Raw genomic sequence first — 27,133 nt, 5'->3', positions numbered from 1 at the left:
CAGCCAGTGATCAAATGCTGGAAGAGAAAACAAATGAAAAAAAATACCCTAGGTAACTACGCATCCATTTCCTATGTGTATAACATTGTACCAGCAATAAAGGGCCTCTGAGATGTGAGGAATCTCCGGGAGAGAAAGCTAGGGATCCCAAGCAAAAGCCTAGTTTATCGGCAAAAAACTTTTTTTTTCTTTGCCAGGGGAACAGCTTTGAATGTCATTTGGGTGAGAAATGACATGTTTTGTATGTTTTTATTATTTGTTAATGCTAAAAATAGGCTCTTGCCAAAGGAAAACATACTCTTTTAAACACCAAAGAATTTTAAATTTCATATCTTTTTAATTAGAAAGATAAGATGACACATACTAGTTTTCAGATAGATGGGATATTCTAAGTAAAAAGTAAGTTATATGTCATTCCCTTTTAATGAACTCTTTGCTATCACAAACTGGATATAACTAGATTTATTCAAATAAAAGTGCATCTATTCCTTAATAAATACTATCAAAACACATAACCTGCAGGGAATTTTTAAAAGGTCTACAGTATCTCATTCTTTAAGTTTTTGAAAGCACTGTCTTGAAAACTGCTCCCCTAATTCAAGATCTGTTCTTTAAATGAGAGCAAAGTGGTAGGCTTCCCCATCTCAGAGGGAAAATGCCTCAAGTAGGTGACAGTGGAGCCTTAGGGGCTGGGACCAGAATTTCAGAGTGTCTCCAGGAAGGAGTAGCCTCTTCCAGTCCCCCTTTCCCATTCTCTCCAGATGCCTGGGTGCAGGAAGAGCCCATTGGTTTACAGCACATTGTCATCTAATTGCTTCAGTGCAGTGGAAAATGTTTCCCCTCTCTGTCCTCCATCAACGTCCCACTTACCCCCCCTCCTTGGCCTTTCTAACAACCCAGATAAGCGATGGCCATTTCTCTTTCCAATGCCTTTTGAGGAGAGTGCTTTCTGGAGCCTCAGCCATGACTGTGCTAAGACTTGGGCTTCCTTGAGCCTGTGAACAGGCATTTAAACCAGATTCAGCTGGAACTGCCAGGCACGTCATGTGACACTGGGCAATGAGAGTTATTTTAAATGCTGGTTCCAGAGGGGAAAGCAAGCATCATGCCCAGAGAGGTTCCAGCACACTCGGATACAATTTCAGATGGGAACCTATCAGAGGCTATTTAAACTTCTTTTAGAAACTTGACCCTACTTCATAACAAAACCAGATTTTTGTGTTTAAAACTGCCTGAGCTTGGGGCACCTGGGTGGCTCAGTCAGTTAAGCATCTGCCTTCAGCTAGGTTATGATCCCAGGGCCCATGGATTGAGCCCCGCATTTGGCTCCCTGCTGAGCAGGAAGCCTGTCTCCCCAGTCCTCCCCAGTCATGCTAGGTTTTCTCGCTCATGCTCTCTGTCGCTATCTTTGTCTCTCTCTCTCACTCAAATAAATAAATCTTTTTTTGTTTTGTTTTTTTAAACTGCCTGAACTTTTAAATCTGTTTTAGGTAAAGCCTCATTCGGGTCTTTTCTAACTTCAAAAGGTTGGTTCCTTTAGCACTGTTAGTGAGTTGGCACTGAATGGGTGGTTGCAGTCATTTCCTGGAACTAGATTTCCAGAAGTATCTCTAGGTTTGCAGGACAGCTATATTTTAAATTTGGAAATGTCTCTCTTCATTCAATATGTTTTTAGTATCTACTGTATGCTGAAGTGACCATGGTGAGGATGGGATTTAATTTGGGGCATCAGATTTCCCATCTCCAATACAGAGGGCGATGAAGCATGCTCTTCCTCAGAGAGATGCTGTTTGTATAAATCAGGTACTCTGTGTAATGTCAACACATACTGGGAGGGAGTTCTAGAAAATTCTAGTATAATACAAAGAGTCAAAATCATTCTAAAATATGGCTGAGGATATACAGTGAAATAACCCATGTTTCTTGAAGATGAAGATGATTGCAGAAGATAGTTTTCATTCTGACAAAGCTGTGCATAAGCAGATTGTTGATTGTAAGCCAAACAGTAGAGGAAGGTCAAGTGAATGTACCATTGAAGGCAAAGGTCCACTTTGAATTAATAGAAGGAAATCAAGTATACTTTTGATCACTCCTCTCCTTTTATCTCTATTTGCCATTCTGCCTTTATTCTCTTGTTTCTTCACTCACTCCACTTCTGCCTCTTAGAAAGATTCCTGGTCGCTTCACACAAAAGCTTACCTCCTCAAAATGTGAGAGAAGACATGTTCCACTATTCTTGGCCATTGGCCAGGAACCAGCTTCCTCTCTTTCTTATTGTTTTAAGTTGTATCATATAAGAGTAAAGTAACATCTAGGTGAAAGCGTTAGCTGGTGTATGGACGCTTGAGATGAACTATGAGATACACAAGAGCTCCACTGCCTTCTATATCTTTGTTTAATAGAAGACAGAGTACCTTCAGTTTCGTGCAAGGAGTCCGGCCCAGTCTACCTGCACACTGCCTGGATTTCTCTAGCTCTCTGTAAGTGAAAAGTTGGGGCTGATTTCTGACAGCTATAGACTTAACATTTTGGAGAGAGGAAATGTTAGTAGGGACAAGTCTTGTCCTTTACTTTGGGAAAATGTGCCCTGTTTGTGACAGGATACATGCAGACACATGTAAGACATACAGAGCTCCTGAAGCTTGGTTTAAAGGAAATGGTGTATAACAGCGAGAAGGCCTGGCCTGTGCTTCAGGGTTTCTTCAAGAAATGGGCCCTGCTAAACCTCACTTAGGCACAAACAATGGAATTCTTGCCATGAAAAACTTGGAATGCAAAGGAATGTCCTTTGCTATGAAATCAAATTATTTTCCATGTTAGAATGAAATGCCCAGAGTGCTATTCACCTAATTCACAGAGAGGAAGTTGTGAAGAGCCAACATGGGCTTGAAGATTGTGACTGATATATTAACGGCATATATTGTGCTTAAGATGAAACTTTGGTGCAGCAGTCTGCACCCCCAAGACCCAAGATTAAATTTTCAGAGGAAGTCCAGGAGTACTTCAACTTTGAATCTGCTTCTCCCTTCTGGACCTCGTACAGAGCTCCAGAATCTGGCTATAAAGAGGTGCTGCCCAAAGTGGCATCTTTACCACCTCAACCTGTCAACTATACTCAACCTGACTGTGCACTCAAGTTGACTTTATTCTAGATCTTGAGATTTTTTTCACGTTTCTTTTTTTTCATATGGAATCATGGTTATTTAGGCTATATCCACATAATAATAAAGAAACATTTAGGGACAAAATTAACTGCTCTGGCAAGAGTGATTGGACTTCTTTTCCTCGAAAGACTCCTGTGTGTGGAAAGACAGATTTTGTTTTCCCCCTTAACAGATGAAACAGAAGCACAGAGAATTTAAGTAAGTTGTCTCTTGTTATGTGTTATGTGAGCTTAAGAATTGGCTGGGCTCCTCAGTGGCTCAGTTGGGTGAGTGTCTGACTCTGTTTCAGCTGAGGTCATGATCTCATGGGTTGTGGGATCGAGCCTCATGCTCAGTGGGGAGCTGGCTTGAAGATTCTCTCCTTCTTTCCCTCCTCCTATGTGTGCTCACTCTGGTGCTCTCTCTCTTTCTCTCTATAATAAATCCTTAAAAAAAAAAAAAAGAAGAAGAAGAAGAATTGGTGTCAAAGCCCTCTTCTCAGTCTTCACCCAGTGCTCGTTCCTGTAGACCACAATCTGTCATTTGTTTCTGTCTTGGATATGGCACATGGATATAGGGTACCAGCCAAAGCTTTGGAAAGAGTTTCATATACCAACCTAAGCAAGTGGACTTTGGAATCAAAAAATTTTACTTTAACCAAAAAACTCTGACCAAAAAATGGGCAGAGGACTTGACATACTAATAGCCAACAAACACATGAAAAGATGCTCAGCATCACTCATCAGGGAAATAGAAATCAAAACCACAATGAGATGTCACTATACATCTGTCAGAATGGCTAAAATCAAGAAGATAAAAAATAAAAAGTATTGGTGAAATACATGGAGAAAAGGGGACCCAGGTCCAGTGCTGGTGGGAATATAATTATTGCAGCCACCATTGTAAACAGTAGGGAACTTTCTCAAAAAATTAAAAATAGAAATACAATATGATCCATTAACTCCACTATTGGATATTTTCCTGAAGAAAATGTTTTCATTTTCTTCAAACTCAAAAAGATATATGCACCCCTGTGTTTACTGCAACATTATTTTCAGTAGTCAAGATATAGAAACAACCTAAGTGTCCCTTGATAGATGATCAGTTAAAGAAGAAGCAGTTCACATACACAATGGAATATCATACAGCCATAAAGAAGGATGAGATTTCTGCCATTTGCAACAACATGGATGGACCTAGAGGTCATTACGCTAAGTGAAACAAGCCAGACTGAGAAAGACAAAGACTATATAATTTCACATATATGGAATCTAAAAAAAACAAAACAAATGAATAAACAAAAAGTAGAATCAAATGTATAAATACAGAGAACAAACTGATGGTTGCCAGAGCAAAGCGGGGCAGGAAGATGGACAAAATGGCTGAAGGGGACTGGGGGATATAGGCTTCAGTTATGGAATTAATAAGTCATGAGAATAAAAGGTACAGCACAGGGCATATAGTCAGTGGTGTTGTAATAGCCTTGTATGATAACAAATGGCAGCTATACTTGTAGTGAGTATACCGTAATGTACAGAGATGTTGAATCACTGTGTTGTACACCTGAAACTTATGTAATGTGTGTCAACTATACTTAAATTTTAAGAAAAAGGAAAGAACAACAAACAAAAAGCAATCAACTTGAAATCTCTGCTGTGCCATAATTTGTCATATGGTTTGAGGGAAAATTACTTGACTTCTGAGTTTTAGATTCCTCACCTATAAAATGGAACTCCTAAAGGCCTAGTTTTCAGGACCATTGTAAAGGTGATTACAGATATTACGTGCAAAGCGTGGTACCTGTCCTGTGGTAGATAGTCAGTAATTATTAGTTTTCTCTCTACACCCCCTTCCTAAATATGAATTTCACAGGGAAATAAATCTGTCTGTATATTACTCTTCATGGATGAGCATAATAATAATATAACTTCAAACAGATGAAACCATTTCTCTTACTTTTGGAGAAAAAAAGTAGTACCTGTCAAATCTTAAATACAGTTACAGTATAGCCTTTATAAAAGAGAATTTTCTGAATCTTAAGTCTTGCTTATCTAACAGAGGAAAACTAAACTACAATAATATCATATGAAAGATTTAAAGTGGTTTTGTTTTTGTTTTTGTAAAAAAACTGTGCTCCATTGTGCCAAGAGCTTGATTCATTTATGTAGATAAATTTTTCACTGGCCTCAAATGTGTTAAGATTTAGGTGGTATACTAATGACATCATTTTTCCTGTCCACTGGTTTGAGGCCCTTCTGCAACTTGTAATGTAAAATTCCAAGTCCCCCCCTCACCCCCTTCCATAAAGTCAGAAATTCTAAAATCCAGGAGTTAAATATCACCCAGATTTGCTGCCTGCTGGTGTGAAAAACAAGTTGCCTTTCAGATGTCTAAGGAGTTGGAAGATCTCAGTGTGCATATCATGCTTAACCCACAGTGACGGGTGATTGGCAGCCTAACAGCTGAGCGACAGCCATTTGGCTAGAAGTTCAAACCCCAACACGAAGAGCCATAGCAGGATCATGGCTTGATTTGCTGTGGCCATGAAGTCTAAATCACCAAGCACAGAGGTGGAGGCAGAGGTGACAGCTGGTAGCCATTCTCATCAATAAAGTTGTGACGGTTGAGAGGTACAAGCAACCAGAGCCTGCTAATTTTGTAGACTTTGAGCCAAGTACTTAGTGTCAAAACCAGCTATGGTCAATGATACAAATGGCTGTGAAGGGTCCCTCATCAACAGCAAGGCTCTCCCCACCAGACACTTCCCTCCTCGTGGGTTAGAAATGATTGGATCCTGCTTTCTGGGAACAGTCAATTTGAGGAGACTTTATCTTTTAATTTTTTTATGTTCTGGTAATTTTTAAAAAGTCATATTTATTGAGGTATAATTTATATAAGTAAAACTCAAATGGTTTGATAAAATTGGTTGAACACAGTCAGGTAATCCCCTTCACAATCAAGAAAAAAGAAAATTTCCAAAAAGCTCTCTCCTGCCGTTCTGTGACCATCTCCCCACACTCTTAGCTCCCGGGGACCACTAATGGATTTTCTGTCCCTATAATTATGCCTTTCCCAAAATGTCATAGAAATGGAGTAATACAGTATGTAAACTGCATCTGGCTTCTTTCACTTGATATAATACTTTTATGATTCATCGGTATTGATGCATTTAAGAGTAATTTGTTCTTTTTTGTTGCTGAGCAGGTTTCTAGAGTATGGGTATACCACAATTTTGCCAATTACTTGCTGAATGAACTTTGTTTCTAGTTCTGGGTGACTATGAATAAAGCTGCTATATACATCTAGAACTTTATCTTTTTAGGAGAGATTTATAGGAAAGTAAATAACTTTGATTTATGGGAAACCAGAACTATATAGGCTGGAATGATCATAGAGGTGGGAATTATTTCCTTCTTAATTAACAAGCAGAAATACTTATTTTCCTAACATGCTATATTTCTGCATAGCAATTCCTAGTTTATACAAGGCAGTTTCACTCACCTTATTTTTGTAATTATCTCCGAAACCCTAAGAAGTAGATTGGGAATCTTACCCCTTTTTACAGATGGTGACTGAGAAACCTCCCTGCGGTACAGACTGCCTAACTCTTGATCTGGTGTCCTTCCCCCAAACATTCTCTGAACATCCTCTCTGTGCAGAACACACTGCTAAATGCTTTTGGGGTGGTCACAAAAGCAACATAAAATTTATTTTTTCCCCAGGAGGGGGACAGTCTGATGCTCTACATCATGTCAGCAGGCAAATGTAAATTAAAACAACAATATACTGTTACACACCTATTAGAAGGGCCAAAATCTGTAACACTGACAGCATCAAATGCCGGTGAGGTCATGGAACAGCAGGAACCTCATTCGTCACTGATGAGAATACCGAATGGTGGTGCTACTTTGGAAGACAGTGTGGCAGTTTCTTATAAAACTAAACATACTCTTACCATATGATCCAGTCTTCACGCTCTTTTGTATTTACCCAAAGGAGTTGAAAACTTACGTCCACACAAAAACCTGCACACAGATGTGTGAGGCATCTTTATTCGTGATTGCTAGAACTTGGAAGCGACCAGAATGTGCTTCAGTGGGTAAATGGATAAATAAACTGTAGTACATCCAGACGATGGAATAGTATTCAGTGCTAAAAAGAAATGAGCTCTCAAGCCATGAAGAGGCATGCAGGAAACATAAATGCATCTTACGAGGAGAGAGCCAGTCTGAAGAGACTACGAACTGCATGATTCCAACTATGTGACATTCTAGGAAAAGCAAAACTGTGGAGACTATACAAAGATCAGTGGTTGCCATGATGTGGGAGGGGGTTAATAGGCAGAGCCCAGAGGATTTTTTACAGCAGTGAAATTACTGTATGACACCAGGATGATGGATATATGTCATTATAATGTGTCCAGACCCATGTCATGTACGACATCAGGAGTGAACCATAATGTAAACTATGGGTTTTGGGTAATTAAGAAGTGTCAGTGTAGGTCCATCGATTGTAGCAAATATGCCGCTCTGGTGGGAGGTATTGGCAGTGTCTGCATATGCGGGAGCAGGGACTATATGGGAAACCTCTGCAACTCCCTCTCAGTTTTGCTGAGAATCTAAAACTGCACTTAAAAATAAAATCTTTTAGAAAGGAGGTGGGAGAAACAGTCTCAAATGGAACCAGGACAGACACATCTGCCCCAGGCTTAAGAGGAATGCTAAGCTAGAGACAACTAACACAAGCACAAGAAACAAACAATCTATGAGGCTTGCTCTGGTCCTTTTCGGAAGCAGACGGGGCATAAATTATAAGAAGTAAATCCCACCCAAGGCTGCTGGGAGTCAGAAGAGAACAGTGACAATCCCTGGGTGCTTGAAGGCAAGGGGAATTCCCCAAACAGTGATGTTCCAGAGAACACAAGAAACTGATCTTTAGGATAAGGGAAAACCTTCCTCCTTAGTTCCCAAGTTAGAGAAAACAATTACCAGGCAAGACTTTCTTTGAACTCCGCCAAAGTCTGACCAGGATAATGACTGGCATTAAGCACAGGAGAATCAAAGTGGAGAATGTTCTCGTAGGCCTGGAATTACCAGAACTGTTTTATGTTGAGACCAGGGTTTCTGATGTGGCTATTGAAAAAAAAAATCTGTCAATGAGATTCTGTTCTTTAGAAAAATAATTTTACTTTCTCATTGCTGCTTTTGGTGGCATTTGCCTGTCAGACCTCCCACAAGTTGGCCTCTTTCTGTTCTGATAAGATGGCTGTTGACCAGCTGTCACTCCAGCCAGAAATGACATGGGCTCCTGCTGCAATTGGCCAGCAGTGGTGAGGAGGGGAAGGTTGGGCTTTTGTGCCTCATCTGTATGCGCCTCCTCTGCCAGATACAGTAGGCACTGTTTGCCAGACCCATTATGAGGCCAGAAAAGCTTACCCAGCCTAGATCTCCAACCAAGAAATCTACCTAGACAGTGCCCTTGCTGGAAACCTTGCCTCTGGGTCTGTCCTCCAAGCAGGTCATCAAATGCCAGTCCAGCCCAGAGCCTCCTCCCATAGCACCTGATCTGTGGGACCTTAGAAGCCCAGGCACGTGAAAGAAAGAAAGTCTGAATTCTTACTGCCACTTATAAAGGAAGAAATAAGAGTAGAGTTTAATGATTTTTTAAATGTCTACATAAATGGGACTGTACCATGTAATATTTAGGAATTCAGGCTTTAGGGCAAAACTGCTAGGATTTGAAAACTGGTTCTGCCACTCTCCAGCTGTGAGTGACTCTTGGCAAGTCATTTAACTGCTCTGGGCCTCCGTTTCCTTAACCATAAAATGGGGAAAATAGTGGCCTCTACCTTTTAGAGTTACTATAAAGATTAATGAGTTAACATTTATAAAGGGCTTAGAACACTGCATGGAACATAATAACCTATACATCTTTGTTTGTTAAATGAAAATAACGGGACATTTCCCTAACTCCTGTTCTTAACATTCCCCCAACCCCCAACAAAATCAAGCTGAATACATGTACCTAATCTTTTTCTTCTGTTTCTTTTTTAACATCTGTCAGCTTTACCTCTTCATGTCAGTTTCCTAGGGCAGCCATAACAAATTACCCCAACTTTGTAGCATAAAACAACAGAAACTTATTCTCTCACAGTTCAGGAGGCTGGAAGTCCAAAATCAGCAAGTTTGGTTTGTGTTGGACACTCTGAGGGAGAATTCTTTCCATACCTCTCTCCTAGCTTTCTGTAGTTCCTGACAATGTTTGGCATTCCTTGGCTTGTAGACCCATCACTCCATTCTTAGCTTTCATTATCACTGCATTCTGCCTGTGTCTCTGTCTTCACATGGCCTTCTTATAAGGATACTAATCGTTGAACTTAAGACCCACCTTATTCCAGTGTGACCTCATCTTAAACTAATTACATCTACAAAGATCTTATTTCCAAGTAAGGTCACATTCTGAGGTTCTAGATAGATAGGAATATTGAGGGGACTCTAGTCTACCCAGCTCACCCTCTTAAAAGTTTTAGGGTGTTTTTACATCTGTTATCCCTTTTTATTCTTACTCTCTGTATTAGTATGAAAGCTCCATGAGAGTAGGGACAGTATCTTTTTAAGTATAGTCTGAGGCATTGCTTAATGGGTTTGCTGGGCCACCTCAAGGGACTGGAGAGACATGGTGCCATCAGGCTAGGTGTAGGAAGGTGATATTTGAGGTAGGAGAGTCACTCAGAAGGAGAGAGAAGGACAGGATGGAAAAAAAAAAATCCCATCCAAAGAAATAAAAACAGAAAAAGGTCAGAGATCCCAAATATTGTAATATGGTATATCTGGAAATACTACCAACATATTTGAAACAGCCAGAGTCAGAAAGAAGTTGCGGGATGAGAGAGAACAAAGTTTATATCTCAGGTCAGAGGAAAAGGAGATGGGGCTGCCTAAGGGCAAAGCCTGCAGCATATCTCCTCTGCAGGGATTAGGGGCCCTGCTACCAGTGTGGTTTCTTCTAGAGCCAAGGGATCCAACTGGAAAGAAGCAGCCCTCTTCAGATACCTGAGGTAGTCTGAGGTGGTAGAACATCTTCAACCCATCATGCCCTTGAGGGTCATGGAGAGTGGAAGAAGAGATGTGACCACCAGGACAGACCCTTCAGTATTTTTCCACTCAAGTCATGAGCTGTTTGGTAGAGAAGTATTTAGGTATTTATCAACATGAGCTAAACTGACTGGACAATGAAAAGCTGCAATTGTGAGTGTCCTCATCCTAGTGGAATATGTAGTCGATCTTTTTCATGACAGCATTATTGGTTGTCAACCCACAAACATCAGTGAACAGGACTACAGGATGAAAGGAAAGGACAGACATGAGTAAGGGGCAGAGATGTGGAAGAAAGGAGTAGACCTTATCCCTCCTTTTACTTTCCTGGTGGTACAACTGAAAAGGAAATAGGAAAACCATGCAGGTGTCCAACCAGAAGCCCTATCCTGGTACACTTAAGCTCCCTGTTTGACTAACACAATCATTGAGACAGAGCTTATCTGAATTATCAAGTCACAAAACTAGCAGGGAGTCCAGTCAGGACAGTTAACCACTTCCCTTATTTTCTACCATTAGGCCCTCTACAGCCACACTGTATTAAATCTTAAAAATAAGCCCCGGATCTATTGGTGAGGTTTATCATGTTGGTGCCTAGAACTGTGAGACAAGTGTGGGTTTCCCTAGCCACACTGTGTCACCCACTTGGGTAGTGAATCCAGGTGTGGGAGCACAAGTTTGATAAGTTCCTCCTTTGTTTCATTCCACAGGGCACCCTTCAGACCAAAGCAGTGATCTGCAGCCCACTGTCACAAGGGAAAGCAAGGGAGGTGTCCAGGATCAAGACCATGGTGAACCTAGTGACCACACAGGTGAGGTCATTAGAGTTTGGGGATGGGTGTCTTGTATTCAGAGACATTCCAGAGAAGGTTCTGGAGATGGAAATGACCACCTGATATGGACTCTCTGTTTTTCTATAGGAGACAGCTGGTTAAATTTAGGGGCAGCCTTACAGAGGATCCCAACCAGTGATTTCACAAAAGGGAAAGAGTAGACAGAAATACTCTCAGCTTCCCCCTCTGCCCACTGACCTGTTTACTGGGGAAACTGGTCTAGTTGTGGCTCTCCTTACCTATTGCCTCTCCTCAACTCCCCCTCTTAGAGTGGACATGGACACATTTCTGTCTGATCTACCTTGGTTTGGCTTCTTAAGGTCTTTCTATGACTGTCACATTGATACATGGATCTCAAACCATAAATGCAGAACATTTATGGTGGGGAGGAGCACCATGGACAAGAAATTAAAACTTGAGTACCTGGTCTAAGCCTCCCTCCATTAGTTAACACCATTATAAAATGAGAGCAGTTGATGGACTAAACCAATTTTTTTTTTTAAACATTTAAAAAATACCAGAATCTTTCCTTTTTGCAGTTTGAAGTTTTTGGACTTCTGCTGAAAGAAGCTGTGATTTTCGAAAATATGGCCTTTAATGCTAATGCCAGCATTTTCTGAAACATAAAGATGAGTTGCTCTGAATTTCACAGTAGACTTTGCAGTTTATCTGCCAGGCCCAGTGAAGAATTTCTGGGCACTTTCCACTGCTTTGGAACCTGCCACCCAGCCTCTGTTTAGGAAATATAGAACTGGGACTTTATCTTGGAGCAGGGAAGTTAGGGAGTGGTAAGATGGGGAGCCCAGGGAGCAGCAGGGTTTCCTGAATTTGAGGAGACCTGTGGTTGGAGACAATGACACACTTTCCATTTTCAGAAACAGGATGCCTAGCAGTTACTGACTCATGACCTTGACACTTTCTACTTAGCAGAAGTCACAAATAGGAGGTCTTCCAGTTGTAATCACCATGAAGGTGTGTTTTGTTTGGCCAGACACAGTTTACCAAAACTTTGAACCCAAAAGTCTCCATGTGAGGCATACATTCTCTGGTTCACACAAACCCCACCACTTCCCACCCTCTTTGCCTGACAGTGCACACATTTATGTTACCTGGGATGCCCCAGAGGCATTTGAGTTTACACTGCCTGCTCCCATGTTTTCAGCCAAATGCCTTTCCATCTTATTCCAAAATGGTCCAGTGGAGAATTGGCTTGACTTTCCTGGGAAATATGAATGACTCATTGAGTTCAATTCAACTTTGGAAGGATTCAACTCCTTCAGAGAAGTCCCTCCTCAAACTGATTCATTTCATTGAACCGAAGCACTTAGGGATGTTCCTCTAAGGAGAAGAGACCCCATCTGGAGAAGCCTCTGTTGCCCCACCTGTATGCACCTCAGGTCGGCTATGCAAGCTCATCATTGAATTTTTTTACCACCATCTCACTGCTCTTATTCCTTCACTTACTATCTTCACTTGGAGTGACCACCCTATTTTACCTTTCTGGTTCTCTCTGTATCTTTGTTTCTCCAATCTCCTTGTTCAGTAATTAATTTGCCAAAGAGATGCCAGATGATTCCAACTGTCACCAGGACATACTTAAAAATATTTCACAATTTTGGGTTGCTTTCAACTCAATAGTTTGGCCTCCTTCTTATTTAAGTTTATGTTTTTACTCTGACTCAAATCCTTCTCCCTGATCTTCAGGCAAAGCTGGGGGATGAAGGAACAGACTTCATCTAAGCTTTATTAAGAATATTCTGAAAGTTTTCTGTTTGATTTTTATACTTCAAATAACTCCTAAAAATCAATATTTTGATGACTGAAGTGTAAATGAATAAGAAACATGGAGTAAGTTTTCCCTTTAATTACATGAACAGAAATTCTGTGGGTTTTTATTGGAAACCCAGACAAAGTAACTGGGAACATTTGCTAAGTTCCAGGGAAAGATGGTGAAGCTTCTTCTCTGGAGGCGGACGTAGCACCTTTCTCTTGAGAGTCCCAAACCAAAAGGGGCTTGATGATCTTTTCTGGCATTGTTCTTTCCTCTCTGAATTACTGTTAAGCTGTTACTCCTTCTCTTTATTCCAAAGATCTCAGATAGGTGGAGACAACAGCAATCTCAGCTTTCCACCTGGGTGACACCATTTGGGCTTTGATCAGTCCGTGGTCGCTATTGGTTCTGCCAAATTGGGCCAGAGCACAGGGGTAAAGATTATTCCTGTCAACGTTCCTTCTTAATAAGGAAGCAGAGTTATTTGTGCCCTGAAGTAGGCTCCTCTTTCTCCTTTTAAAGTCAGTTCTTGCTTTTATGTTGCTTGTCATAGTATTACAAGTGAGATTAGGCCAAACAGTGTTTTAGAATCTCCAGGAGGGGGAACCTGCCTGATCCTCTCACTAGAGGAGTTGGTCAGTCAAGGGATGGCAGGGAAGGGAAGGAAGGGAATCAGTTAATGAAATTCTGGAAGGCTGCAGCTAATTTTCTTGATTTCTTTTGCTGCTTCTTTCAACGTTGTTGTTTCACTGTTTGGTCGTAATGTTTTTTTGTGTAATAATAAAAATATAATAATGTTCCACTTAAAATTTTATCTTTATTCTTTTGGTGTTTATAGCAATAATAATAACAATAACAGATGGTCTTATCTATCACTGATAGCTCGAAGAATTACATTTCTTTTACACATGAGATATTTATGTTTAAGGAACCAAACTAATAACACAGAATCAGAGCTTACCCTTCCCAGAATAGACAACATAAAACAATTGATTTATATATTTCTTTCTCTGTACTCTTTGTCATGCTATATGTTCAATCATCATAACGTCAACCTTATAAGTTTTTTAAAGATTTATTTATTAGAGAGAGAGAGAGAGAGAAAGAGCCCCAGGATGGGGGAGGGGAAGAGTGCAGGGAAAGGGAGAGAAGAGTCTTAAACAGACTCCCCACTGAGCACAGAGCTCGAGGTGGGGCTCCATCTACCAACCCTGAGATCATGACCTGAGCTGAAACCAAGAATTGAATGCTTAACCAACTGCACCACCCAGGCACCCCCAACCTTATACATTTTATGCATCTTCTGTAGTATGTCACAGTTGCCAATTTTACAGATATCTTCATATTTATATTTTGGTTTGGCTGCTTTTAGATGACCTGAAATAAGGATAGCAAATAGATGCACTCTCTCCCCTATCCCAACTGATTAGTAGTGACTATGTGAAACTAATTCTCAGCCCTGGCCAAACGGTAAAATCATCCGGAGAGCTTCTTAAAATTAACGCAATCCTACCCCAGGACAATTTCAGAATCTCTAGGAGCTGGGTTTAGGTATATTTAAAATCTTCCCAGGTGATTTGAATATACAGCCCAGATTAAGAATCATTGATCTGGAGCAGTGTCTGTCAAACTTCAGCATGGATCCAGATCACCTTGAGGGCCTATTAAAAACAGGTTGCCAGAGGAGGTTTGTGGTCAAGATGGCGGAGAAGTAGCAGACTGAGACTATATCAGGTAGCAGGAGATCAGCTAGATAGCTTATCAATCCATTGCGAATACCTACAAATCCAACAAGAGACCGAAGAGAAGAACAGCAACAATTCTTTCTAAAAGGTAGGACCAGTGGAGAAGTGAATCCAAAGTCACGGGAAGATAGACTGCAGGGGGAGGGTCCAGCTCCCAGCAAGCAGTGGAGCAATGGAGCACAAAATCAGGACTTTTAAAAGTCTGCTCCATTGAGGGATATCGCTCCAGAGGCTAAATTGGGGTGACGCCCATGCGGGGTCAGTGTGGCCCCAGGTCCCATGGGGTCACAGAAGGATTGGGGATGTCTGAGTGTCGCAGAGCTCGCAAGTATTACAGCAAGGAAGCCAGCTACAGAGACAGAGCCGAGGAGTGAGCTCTCAGCTCAGGGTCACCTTGAACTGGTCACAGGCTGGGTGAGCTCAGAGCGCAGCCAGAGGCCAGGAACACCAGAGTGATTGAACGCTTGTCTCTGAGGGCACACTGAGGATTGGGGCCCCGAGCTCTCCACTCATGTGGGTTGGAGACTGGGAGGCCACCATTTTCATTCCCGTCCAACGGAATTTTATGGAAAGCGTTCAGGGAACAAGAGCTCCTGAAAGCGAACCAGAGTGGATTACTTAGCCCGGCCCCTGGTAAGGGCAGTGCAATTCCGCCTGGGGCAAAGACACTGGAGAATCACTACAACAGGCCCCTCTTCCAGAAGATCAACAAGAAATCCAGCCAAGAACAAGTTAACATACAAAGGAGAACAGCAGAATTTCAGAGGAGGAGAAAGCAAAGCATGGAATTCATGGCTTTCTCCCCATGATTCCTTAGTCTTGCAGTTAATTTAATTTTTTTTAACTATATATCTTTTCTTATTCTAAATTTTTTTTAACTTTTACCCTTTCCTCTTTTAACGTTTTTTAACTAGTTTATCTTAACAATACCTTTCATTAAAAAAAATAATCTTTTTTGAACCTTCATGATTGTAGTCATATTTTATCCTTCATTGTATCTAACTTTATTTTTTGTATACACATAGGGTTTTTTCTTCTAAAAAATCTGGGGTACAACTTCTTCTAATAGGTCAAAATATGCCCTAAATCTAGCTCTGGGCCTGTTCTAATCTCCAGCCTGAGAATAATCTCTCCGCTTTCTTTTTCTTTATTCTCCCAACCAACTTACTTTATCAGCTCCTTTTTTAGAAATTAAAAAAAAATCTTTTTTTCATCTTTATAGGCATATTCCATCCCTTCATTGTGTTTACCCTTATATATGTTTTTCATTCTTTAAAATTTTAGGAGGTAGTTTCTTCTAAGAGACCAAAATACTTCCAAAATTAAGTGGGTGACCCTGTTCTAGTCACTAGTCTAATATATATTTTTTCTTTTTTATATTTTTTAAATTTGTTTTCTTTTTTTTTTTTTTAATCTTTTTTTTCTGAACTTCTTTTTATCCCCTTTCTCCCCTGCCCCCAATGACTTGGGGTCTCTTCTGATTTGGCTAAAGTGCATTTTCTTGGGGTCTTTGCCACCCTTTTAGTATTTTATTTGCTCCTTCATATATTCTTATCTGGACAAAATGACAAGGTGGAAAAACTCACCACAAAAAAATGAACAAGAGGCAATACCAAAGGCTAGGGACCTAATCAATACGGACATTGGTAATATGTCAGATCTAGAGTTCAGAATGATGATTCTCAAAGTTCTAGCCGGGCTCGAAAAAGGCTTGGAAGATATTAGAGAAACCCTCTCTGGAGAGATAAAAGCCATTTATGGAGAAATGAAAGAACTTAAATCTAACCAAGTTGAAATAAAAAAGCTATTAATGAGGTGCAATTAAAAATGGAGGCTCTTACTGCTAGGATAAATGAGGCAGAAGAAAGAATTAGTGATACAGAAGACCAAATGACAGAGAATAAAGAAGCCGAGTAAAAGAGAGACAAACAAATACTGGACCACGAGGGGAGAATTCAAGAGAGAAGTGACACCATAAGACGAAACAACATTAGAATAATTGGGATTCCAGAAGAAGAAGAAAGAGACAGGGGAGCAGAATGTATATTGGAGAGAATTAATGTAGAGAATTTCCATAATATGGCAAAGGGAACAAGCATCAAAATCCAGGAGGTGCAGAAAACCCCCCTCAAAATCAATAAGAATAGGTCCACACTGCCTCACCTAATAGTAAAATTTATAAGTCTTAGCAACAAAGAGAAAATCCTGAAAGCAGCCCGGGAAAAGAAGTCTGTAACATACAATGGTAAAAATATTAGATTGGCAGCAGACTTATCCACAGAGACCTGGCAGGCCAGAGAGAACTGGCATGATATATTCAGAGCACTAAACGAGAAAACCAAGAATACTATATCCAGCTAGGCTATCATTGAAAATAGAAGGAGAGACAAACAAAAACTGAAAGAATTTGCAAACACCAAACCAGCTCTATAGGAAATATTGAAAGGGGTCCTCTAAGCGAAGAGAGACCCTAAAAGTAGTAGATCAGAAAGGAACAGACAATATACAGTAACAGTCACCTTACAGGCAATACAATGGCACTAAACTCATATCTCTCTATAGTTACCCTGAATGTAAATGGGCTAAATGCCCCAATCAAAAGACACACAGGGTATCAGAATGGATAAAAAAATAAAACCCATCAATATGCTGCCTACAAGAAACTCATTTTAGACCTGAAGACACCTCCAGATTTAAAGTGAGGAAGTGGAAAACAATTTACCATGCTAATGGACATCAGAAGAAGGCTGGGGTGGCAATCCTTATATCAGATCAATTAGACTTTAAGTCAAAGACTATAAAAAGAGATGCGGAAGGACACTATATCATATTCAAAGGGTCTGTACAACAAGAAGATCTAACAATTTTAAATATCTATGCCCATAATATGGGAGCAGCCAACTATATAAACCAATTAATAACAAAATCAAAGAAACACATCAACAATAATACAATAATAGCAGGGGACTTTAACACTCCCCTCACTGAAATGGACAGATCATCCAAGCAAAAGATCAACAAGGAAATAAAGGCCTTAAATGACACACTGGACCAGAGGGACATCACAGATATATTCAGAAATTTCATCCCAGAGCAGCATAATACACATTCTTCTCTAGTGCACATGGAACATTCTCCAGAATAGATCACATCCTGGGTCATAAATCAGGTCTCAACCAGTATCAAAAGATTGGGATCATTCCCTGCATATTTTCAGACCATAATGCTCTGAAGCTAGAACTCAATCACAAGAGGAAATTTGGAACAAACCCAAATACATGGAGATTAAACAGCATCCTTCTAAAGAATGATGGGTCAACCAGGAAATTAAGGAAGAATTGAAAAAAAATCATGGAAACAGATGATAATGAAAACACAACTGTTCAAAATCCGTGGGACACAGCAAAGGCAATTCTGAGAGGAAAATATATAGCGGTACAAGCCTTTCTCAAGAAACAAGAAAGGTCTCAAATACACAACCTAACCCTAGACCTAAAGGAGCTGGAGAAAGAACAACAAAGAAAGCCTAAACCCAGCAGGAGAAGAGAAATCATAAAGATCAGAGCAGAAATCAATGAAATAGAAACCAAAAAAATACAATAGAACAAATCAACGAAACTAGGAGCTGGTTCTTTGAAAGAATTAATAAGATTGATAAACCCCTGGCCAGACTTATCAAAAAGAAAAGAGAAAGGACCCAAATAAATAAAATCATGAATGAAAGAGGAGAGATCACAACCAACACCAAAGAAATACAAATAATTATAAGAACATATCATGAACAACTCTATGGCAACAAATTTGACAATCTGGAAGAAATGGATGCATTCCTGGAGACATATAAACTACCACAACTGAACCAGGAAGAAATAGAAAACCTGAACAGACCTATAACCAGTAAGGAGATTGAGACAGTCATCAAAAATCTCCAAACAAAAAAAGCCCAGGGCCAGACGGCTTCCCAAGGGTATTCTACCAAACATTTAAAGAGGAATTAATATCTGTTCTCCTGAAACTGTTCCAAAAAATAGAAATAGAAGGAAAACTTCCAAACTCATTTTATGAGGCCAGCATCACCTTGATCCCAAAAGCAGACAAGGATCCCATCAAAAAAGAGAATTACAGACCAATATCCTTGATGAACACAGATGCAAAAATTCTCACCAAAATACTAGACAATGGGATCCAACAGTACATTAAAAAGATTATTCACCACGACCAAGTGGGATTTATTCCAGGGCTGCAAGGTTGGTTCAACATCTGCAAATCAATCAATGTGATACAATACATTAATAAAAGAAAGAACAAGAACCATATGATATTCTCAATAGATGCTGAAAAAGCATTTGACAAAGTACAGCATCCCTTCCTGATCAAAACTCTTCAAAGTGTAGGGATAGAGGGCACATACCTCAATATCATCAAAGCCATCTATGAAAAACCCACCACAAATAACATTCTCAATGGAGAAAAACTGAAAGCTTTTTCACTAAGGTCAGGAACACGGCAGGGATGTCCATTATCACCACTTCTATTCAATGTGGTCCTAGAAGTCCTAGCCTCAGCAATCAGACAACAAATCGGCAAAGAAGAAGTCAAACTATCACTCTTTGCAGATGATATGATACTATATGTGGAAAACACAAAAGACTCCACTCCAAAGCTGCTAGAACTTGTACAGGAATTCAGTAAAGTGTCAGGATATAAAATCAATGCACAGAAATCAGTGGCATTTCTCTACAACAACAAGACAGAGGAAAGAGAAATTAAGGAGTCAATCCCATTTACAGTTGCACCCAAAACCATAAGATACCTAGGAATAAACCTAACCAAAGAGGCAACGAATCTATACTCAGAAAACTATAAAGTACTCATGAAAGAAATTGAGGAAGACACAAAGAAATGGAAAAATGTTCCATGCTTCTGGATTGGAAGAATAAATATTGTGAAAGTGTCTATGCTACCTAAAGCAATCTACACATTTAATGCAATCCCTATCAAAATCCTATCCATTTTTTTCAAAGAAATGGAACAAATAATCCTAAAATTTATACAGAACCAGAAAAGAGCTCGAATAGCCAAAAGAATATTGAAAAAGAAAGCCAAAGTTAGTGGCATCACAATTCCAGACTTCAAGCTCTATTACAAAGCTGTCACCATCAAGACAGTATGGTAGTGGCACAAAAACAGATACATAGATCAATGGAACAGAATAGAGAGCCCAGAAATAGACCCTCAACTCTATGGTTAACTAATCTTCCACAAAGCAGGAAAGAATGTCCAATGGAAAAAAGATAGTCTGTTCAACAAATGGTGTTGGGAAAATTGGACAGCCACATGCAGAAAAATGAAATTGGACCATTTCCTTATACCACACACGAAAATAGACTCAAAATGGATGAAGGACCTCAATGTGCGAAAGGAATCCATCAAAATCCTTGAGGAGAACACAGGCAGCAACCTCTTTGACCTCAGCCGCAGCAACTTCTTCCTGGGAACATCGCCAAAGGCAAGGGAAGCAAGGGAAAAAATGAACTATTGGGATTTCATCAAGATCAAAAACTTTTGCACAGCAAAGGAAACGGTTAACAAAACCGAAAGACAACTGACAGAATGGGAGAAGATATTTGCAAACGACATATCAGTTAAAGGGCTAGTGTCCAGAATCTATAAAGAGCTTAGCAAACTCAATACCCAAAGAACAAATAATCCAATCAAGAAAAGGGCAGAGGACATAAACAGACATTTCTGCAAAGAAAACATCCAGATGGCCAACAGACACATGAAAAAGTGCTCCACATTACTCAGCATCAGGGAAGTACAAATCAAAACCACAATGAGATACCACCTCACACCAGTCAGAATGGCCAAAATTAACAAGTTAGGAAATGACAGATGCTGGCGAGGATGTGGAGAAAGGGGAACCCTCCTATACTATTGGTGGGAATGCAAGCTGGTGCAGCCACTCTGGAAAACAGCATGGAGGTTCCTCAAAAAGTTGAAAATAGAGCTACCCTATAACCCAGCAATTACACTACTGGGTATTTACCGTAAAGATACAAATGTAGTGATCCGAAGGGGCACATGCACCTGAATGTTTATAGCAGCAATGTCCACAATAGCCAAACTATGGAAAGAACGTAGATGTCCATCAACAGATGAATGGATAAAGAAGATGTGGTATATATACACAATGGAATACTATGCAGCCATCAAAAGAAATGAAATCTTGCCATTTGCGACGACTTGGATGGAACTAGAGGGTATTATGCTTAGCGAAGTAAGTCAGTCGGAGAAAGACAACTATCATATGATCTCCCTGATATGAGGAAGTCGAGATGCAATATGGGGGTTTTAGGGGGTAGGAAAAGAATAAATGAAACAAGATGGGATTGGGAGGGAGACAAACTGTAAGTGACTCCTAATCTCACAAAAAAAACTGAGGGTTGCTGGGGGAAAGGGGGCTGGGAGAGGGGGGTGGGGTTATGGACATTGGGGAGGTTATGTGCTATGGTGAGCAGTGTGAAGTGTATAAACCTGGCAATTCACAGACCTGTACCCCTGGGGATAAAAATACATTATATGTTATAAAAAAATTAAAAATTTTAATAAAATTAAAAAAAAAAAAAACAACAGGAGGTTGCCAGCTACCACCACTGGACATTCTAATTCACTAGGTCTTGGGTGGGGCCCAAGAATGTGCATTTCTAACAAGTTTCTAAGTGATGTTGATGCTTCCTTTGTTGTCCTCATGAAGTCATGACCATGTGGCACCTGCACCAGGGGAACCTCTGATGTAAAACATGTTAAAAAGGAACTTGAGGGGCACCCAGGTGGCTCAGTCAGTTAAGTGTCTGTCTTCAGCTAAGGTCATGATTGGGGTCCTGATCCAGGTCTCTGTTCAGCAGGGATCCTGATTTTCCCTCCCCTCTGCCTGCCATTCCCCCTACTTATGTGTGCGTGCTCTCTCTCTCTCTTTGTCAAATAAGTAAATAAAATATTTAAAACAAAACAAAATAGAAGAAGAAGAAGGAGAAGAGATTTGAAGCTGGAGAGCCTGGGTGGCTCAGTTATTTGAGTATCCAACTCGGGATTTTGGCTCTGATCATGATCTCATGGGTTGTGAGATCAAGCCGCATGTCAAACCCATCCCCTCCCATGGGCTCTGCACTCAGTGGGGAGGCTGCCTGGGACTCTCTCTCTCTTTCTCTCTCCCTGTCTTTCCCCCTACTCAAGTAAGCTTACACTCACTCAAATAAATAAATAAATAAATCTTTTTCAAAAAAAAAAGGAACTTGAACCTGAATTAAGATTTAGTGGAAAAGAGGGGCATGATTGATTAGGTAGGGCTAGGCACCCATGGTCACAGAAAGGAGAAACTGTATTTGTTACTCCCACTCTTGAGAAATTTATCAGTGAATTGCCCTCCTTCACAGTGTAGAAATGGATGACTCCAGAAGTGATTCCCTAGTTAGTGTCCGTCCTATCCACATTGGGACAGTCCATTCCCTGATGAACATTCTGCATCAGCACCAGCCCCACCCTGCCTAGCTGGAACTGGAAACTGGCCTGCTGTCTAGCCCACTGCCATTCCAACTCCTGCATACCACTGTGGCAGTTGAGCTCTCCCGGGGGCTTCTAATCTCTGCCCACCATCTCTATCTCTTGGAGAAAGGTAGCTTGTTTTCCCGTACCTGTGAATTATTTTACCGAGTTTGCTGGCTGGGATCACAGAGCAGGTTAGTCTTGATGATGTGTGTAGACAAAGGCTGTAGAACAGCAAGAGGGCAGGGAGAGGGGTGCTGTGGAGTATGGATAGGCACTAAAGCCTAACCCTGCCTCTGAACCTAGCCATAGATCTCTAAGTTTTTTGTCTGTTTTTTGTTTGTTTTCCGCCCATTCTGAGGGGCTCCCATAGATCATAAAAGAAGTCCACAAACAGAATTCAACAGTGGCCATGCAGAGACTTCAAGCAACTCTCCTGTTGTCACTGAGAAAAATCGGTGAGTCATTTCCATACTGTTCTTAGTCTTACACTTAGGTGCTCTGTGCCCAAGGACACTGAACAGAAGTATTTCTGACAATGTGTTATATTGAAGAGTTGGAGAAAGTAGAGCCAAAAAGTGTTTTTTATCAGATTCTCCCAGGTCAGAGGTCATTCCTCTGTGGGCAAAAAGTCTTCACTCTGCAGGGCAACCTGGACACAATCCTGCTTTTTGGGTTCTCTTCATAGTAAAGCAGGTGCTTGGCCTCATTCAGTTAAAGTGATTTTTCTCAACTGGGGACAGTTTTGCCCCTCTTTCCTCTGGGACATTTGGCAGTGTCTGGAGATATTTTTGTTGTCACAGCCTCAGGGGGAGGAGTTGTGCTGATGTCATCTGGTGAGCAGAGGCCAGGGGTACTGCTGAACATCCCACCCTGCACACCACAGCCCCCTCACAACTAAGAATTGTCTAGCCCAAAGTAGTCCAAGGTGGGAAAACCTTGGGTTAAGATAAAGCAAAAAGGGAGTATAATTGCCCGTTTACCCACAATTTCTAGTTAAATATAACTCAAAATAAGTAGAGCATTATAGCTCATCTTCATGGTACACAGGACCTGCTCGGGGCTGCAGAGGACAATATCCGTGGCTCACTGTAGGCTCAGGTCACTTTAAGTCAGCCCAGACCAGGCCAGGACATCAAGCACGGGAGACTCAAGGAACACCCAGGCTTCCAGTTCTTCAGGGATATCTCCATAACCTACCTTTTCCCAGAAAATGTTTTTAGGTTCTGTCATATCTGTCACCAGGAGAGGATGCAAGTACAGGAAAGAGCAGACTGTGGCAAAGGGAAGGTCTAACTAGCATGAAGCTTGCCTTTCATATTTTCCTCTAAATCAGTTGTAGGGACTTTCTCATTAAAAATTTACGCCAGGATTTGGAGAAAGAAGCAGATCATTAGAAACTTCTGTGCATCTTTTCACTTGGAAAAAGAAGTGGTTTTGATATGTAATTTTAAAAAATATTTATTAGTTTTTTGAGATTTCTTATTAATATTTTTGAGACTTGACGAATTACATTATCAATACTTCTCTAGTGGTCTCAAGCTGTTGTTGGACTGCTCATAAAGTAGACTAGTTTCCCAATAAAACAGCTCACTCAAGGGCACTTGAGGAAATATTATAGGCCTCTCACCTCATACTAGAATAACAAAGTTTAGAATTTCTGATGCAGCAGGAAGACCACTGACCTTTGCAGATGGAAGACTCGGGTTCTGGTCCTAGTGCCATTTTCCAGCGCTTTGACCTTGGATGACTCAGTGACCCTGTTTGGTAAATGGCTCTGGCTCCAGCCCAAGCCTGACCCCGCTCAACCTCAGCTGGTGGCTGACTTTGTACAGTATCATGGTAGTGCTGTGAGCAACTTCAACTTGGTTTCCTGAATCTCAGAATCTCTCTCTTCAGCTGCTCTTCTTTCCTTTGCTGTTATCAAAAGAGTACAGGTCTTTTCCTTGAACAGGCTAACTAATGCCTTCATTTGTGGTCCTTTCCTCCAGGCCCTGGAGGACACACTCACTTCCACAGCTTTCATTCTCTCCTATCTCTTTTCCCTTTGCTTATACCTTTCCACATCCTACAAAAGAGGCTACTCTTAGCCCTGGCCTCCCTCTTACTTTTACTATCAGACTTTCTTAGACTGATATCCAAGTCATCTACTTCATTCCCTCACCTACCCCTCCCTTTTTGATCCTAAAATCTGATCTGTGCCCTCCCCATGTTTCTACAACTGCTCTTGGGAATTTCAGCTCCCAGTGGCTAGAACCTCATCTTCATCAGACTCAACAGCATCCATTCCATGGGCCATGCTGGCTTCAGGTTGCCCTCTTCCTTGGGTGTCTGTGGACCTGGGGACTTCAAGCTCTTCCTCTAGGATACCCTGGTCTCTGTCTTCTCTGGCTCCATTCTCCTCCTCCACCCACCATTAAATGAGGCAGTTCTCCAGGTCCTTGACTGGAGCACTGATGAGCATTGAGGTCATCATGGAGGAAAGGGCTATGACAACGTATCTTGATGAGATTGGTAAGAGCTGAACAGAAAGACATGAGCAGAGAGAACAGAGGTAGATGCATTGGTCAAATAGTAAGTCTGACCGCACAGGGTGCATATTGGGACAAGGTGGAGGTGAGTCTGGAAGACAAAGTCCAGCAAGACAGAGAGAGGCTGGATATGGCACACTGAGAAGTCTGAACCTCTTTTGGTCTAAAATGGGAAGCCATTAAAGTTCTTTGAAAAGTCAGAATATGCTTAAGGACAATTGATCAGGTGTCAGAAATAAAAGCTGCTCTATAAAGACAAGAAACAAGAGACAGAGGGGATGAGATAATGGCAGGCCCAGACCAGGGAAGGACTCTAAGAAAATGACTGGAGGTGGAGATGCATGAGAGGCAGGGATCAAAAATGACTGCCAGAAAGAAAAACTGACTGCTCGAGACAAAATAGTGAACTTTTATCAGAATGTAAATCAACCCATAGCTTTCCTCATCAAGAAAGTTTGCTGTGTAAAAAATATCAGTTCAGCTAAATAATGTACTTGGTGATAAGTTGATTTACATTCTGCCAAAAACTCCTTAGGATGTTGTGAGCAGTAATAGCTCACAGTCAGGGCTCTGGTGATAAACAGACCATGCTTTGGTTTATTGATCTCTGTCGCTTTTCATGTATTGCCTGGTGTTGTGGTTGACTGTATGCTAGCAGGTCAACTTCTCAAAGGTGAGGACTGAATCTTACTTCTCCCTGTTTCCAGTACGTGCAGTAGGTACTCAGTAAGTCTCTTGACTGGACTTCCAATACCCCTCCTAAGGCTCAGATTTTTATGAAAGAAGTGTTCTTCTTGCTCCATCATTGGGTGGTGGCAGCAACAATAGGATACTGAATAACTCATCAGCTAGGACATGCCTGCCCCAGGGAGCTAGAAGTCTCATTTTGCCCTCTGTGTTTGCTGATCACCTGAATGCCCTGTGAATCAACCCAATGGTTGACAGGAAGGAAGCCAAGGGGAAGGAGATGCCAGGGGAAGGAATGGGCAGAGTAAGAAGAAAGCTAAATCATGCCAATGTTGATGTTCTTAGCAGCAAATTAACAGACCCTCCAACCAGTATACTTAAGAATCCCTCAGGATAGAGTTCTAAACACAAAACTTCCAGTGCTGGTTCAGCTGCTTGGGGATGTCATTTAAGACATGGGCCCTCTTCATCTCTCAGCTACTTTCAGTGCATCAGCAGTGCTCCCACTTAGGGTCACAAGGTGGCTGAAGCAGCACTAAGCATTACCTCCTCACCAGGCAATGTCCAAAGAGGAAGGAAGGGCTGGATGGGAAGGAGGCGCTCTTCAGGAGTCTGTCTCTGTTTCCCAGAAGTCCCTAGGACACACTTGCATCTCACTGGCCAGCAATTGGCAGTTTGCCGGGGTGGCCCTGCCAGGGAGCTGCAGGGCAAGCTGAGAATGTGAGGATGGGCGTTTGCAGCTTTGTAAGAGAACATGCCAGAAGAGTCCTGGAGGGGTAGTGTAGGGAGCAGATAGGTACCAGGGAAAGATAAAGGGCAGGCAGAATCAGAGGGAGGAGTTCATAAGGAAGACCCAAACAAGACAAGAAATATTGCCAGGAATAAAAACAACATAATCATTCAGATTCACTCAACATTTTTTGTGAGTCCAGATCTTTTCCCACAGTGATCTCACGTGTTTCTCATTCTTGCCTTTCTGGTGGTATCACTGACTCCATGTTACTGATAAGTAAACCAAACAGGGAGGGCTAAGATGAGTAGGTCCCACATGCTGGTCCAGAGACCAGTGCTGAGTTGTACGTATCAGATTTACCTACTCCTGCCCCTAATCAGCTCGTCGGGAGGGTCACCCAGTGTCACACAGAGAATAAATGCAGGTCTGGGTTTGAAATCAGAACTTCTCTCTCCATCACTAAAAACAACTAACATTTGACACTTACTAACAAATTCCTGGGCACTGTACTAAGTGTTCTACATATATTACCCTATTTAATCCTCATGTAACTACCAGATGAAAGAGGTCCACTTTTTATAATTTCTAACATCAAGTTATTATGAGTCATTTGCTCTCTGGTGGCAGAGTCTGGAGAAGCCCTGCAGAAATGGCCCCTTGAAGGGGAAAGAAAAGAAGGAAGAACAGATCCTCAGCCTTGGACCTCAGGTAGCTAACAGAGAAAATGAGTGTGGTATCTGCCACATCTTTGTGTCCTTCAGTGACACTTCTGTCCATGTTACCGATCTTTCTGACAAGGAAACCATCTGCCATGTAACTGGTGGGATGAAGGTGAAGGCTAACCCAGATGAGTCCTCTCCCTAGGCTGCCATGTTGGCTGCCCAGGGTGTAATCCAGAGGGTCACATCTCTGGGCATCACTGCCCTCCACATCAAACTCCAGGTCACAGGAGGAAACAGAACCCAAACCCCAGGACCCAAGGCCCAGTCAGCCCTCAGAGCCCTTGCTTGTTCAGGAGTGAAGGTCAGGTGGGTTGAGAATGTCAATCTCA

The 27,133-nt window shown here is 41.3% G+C and overlaps 1 protein-coding gene across 1 annotated transcript in view; it reads left to right on the top strand.

The window, feature by feature from the left end:
* The window catches only part of LOC131827937 (myosin-IIIb-like), a 149,061-nt gene that overhangs the window by 13,819 nt on the left and 108,109 nt on the right, over nt 1–27,133 (top strand). Inside the window, exons 4-5 of the mRNA XM_059168873.1 lie at nt 10,948–11,049; nt 22,505–22,589. Of these exons, the coding sequence (XP_059024856.1) occupies nt 10,948–11,049; nt 22,505–22,589 (187 nt within the window). The remainder of the gene's footprint in view (nt 1–10,947; nt 11,050–22,504; nt 22,590–27,133) is intronic.

The sequence above is a fragment of the Mustela lutreola genome, chromosome 3, assembly GCF_030435805.1.
Source record: "Mustela lutreola isolate mMusLut2 chromosome 3, mMusLut2.pri, whole genome shotgun sequence".
NCBI lineage: Eukaryota > Metazoa > Chordata > Mammalia > Carnivora > Mustelidae > Mustela > Mustela lutreola.
This window is presented reverse-complemented; position numbering and strand designations above follow the sequence as displayed.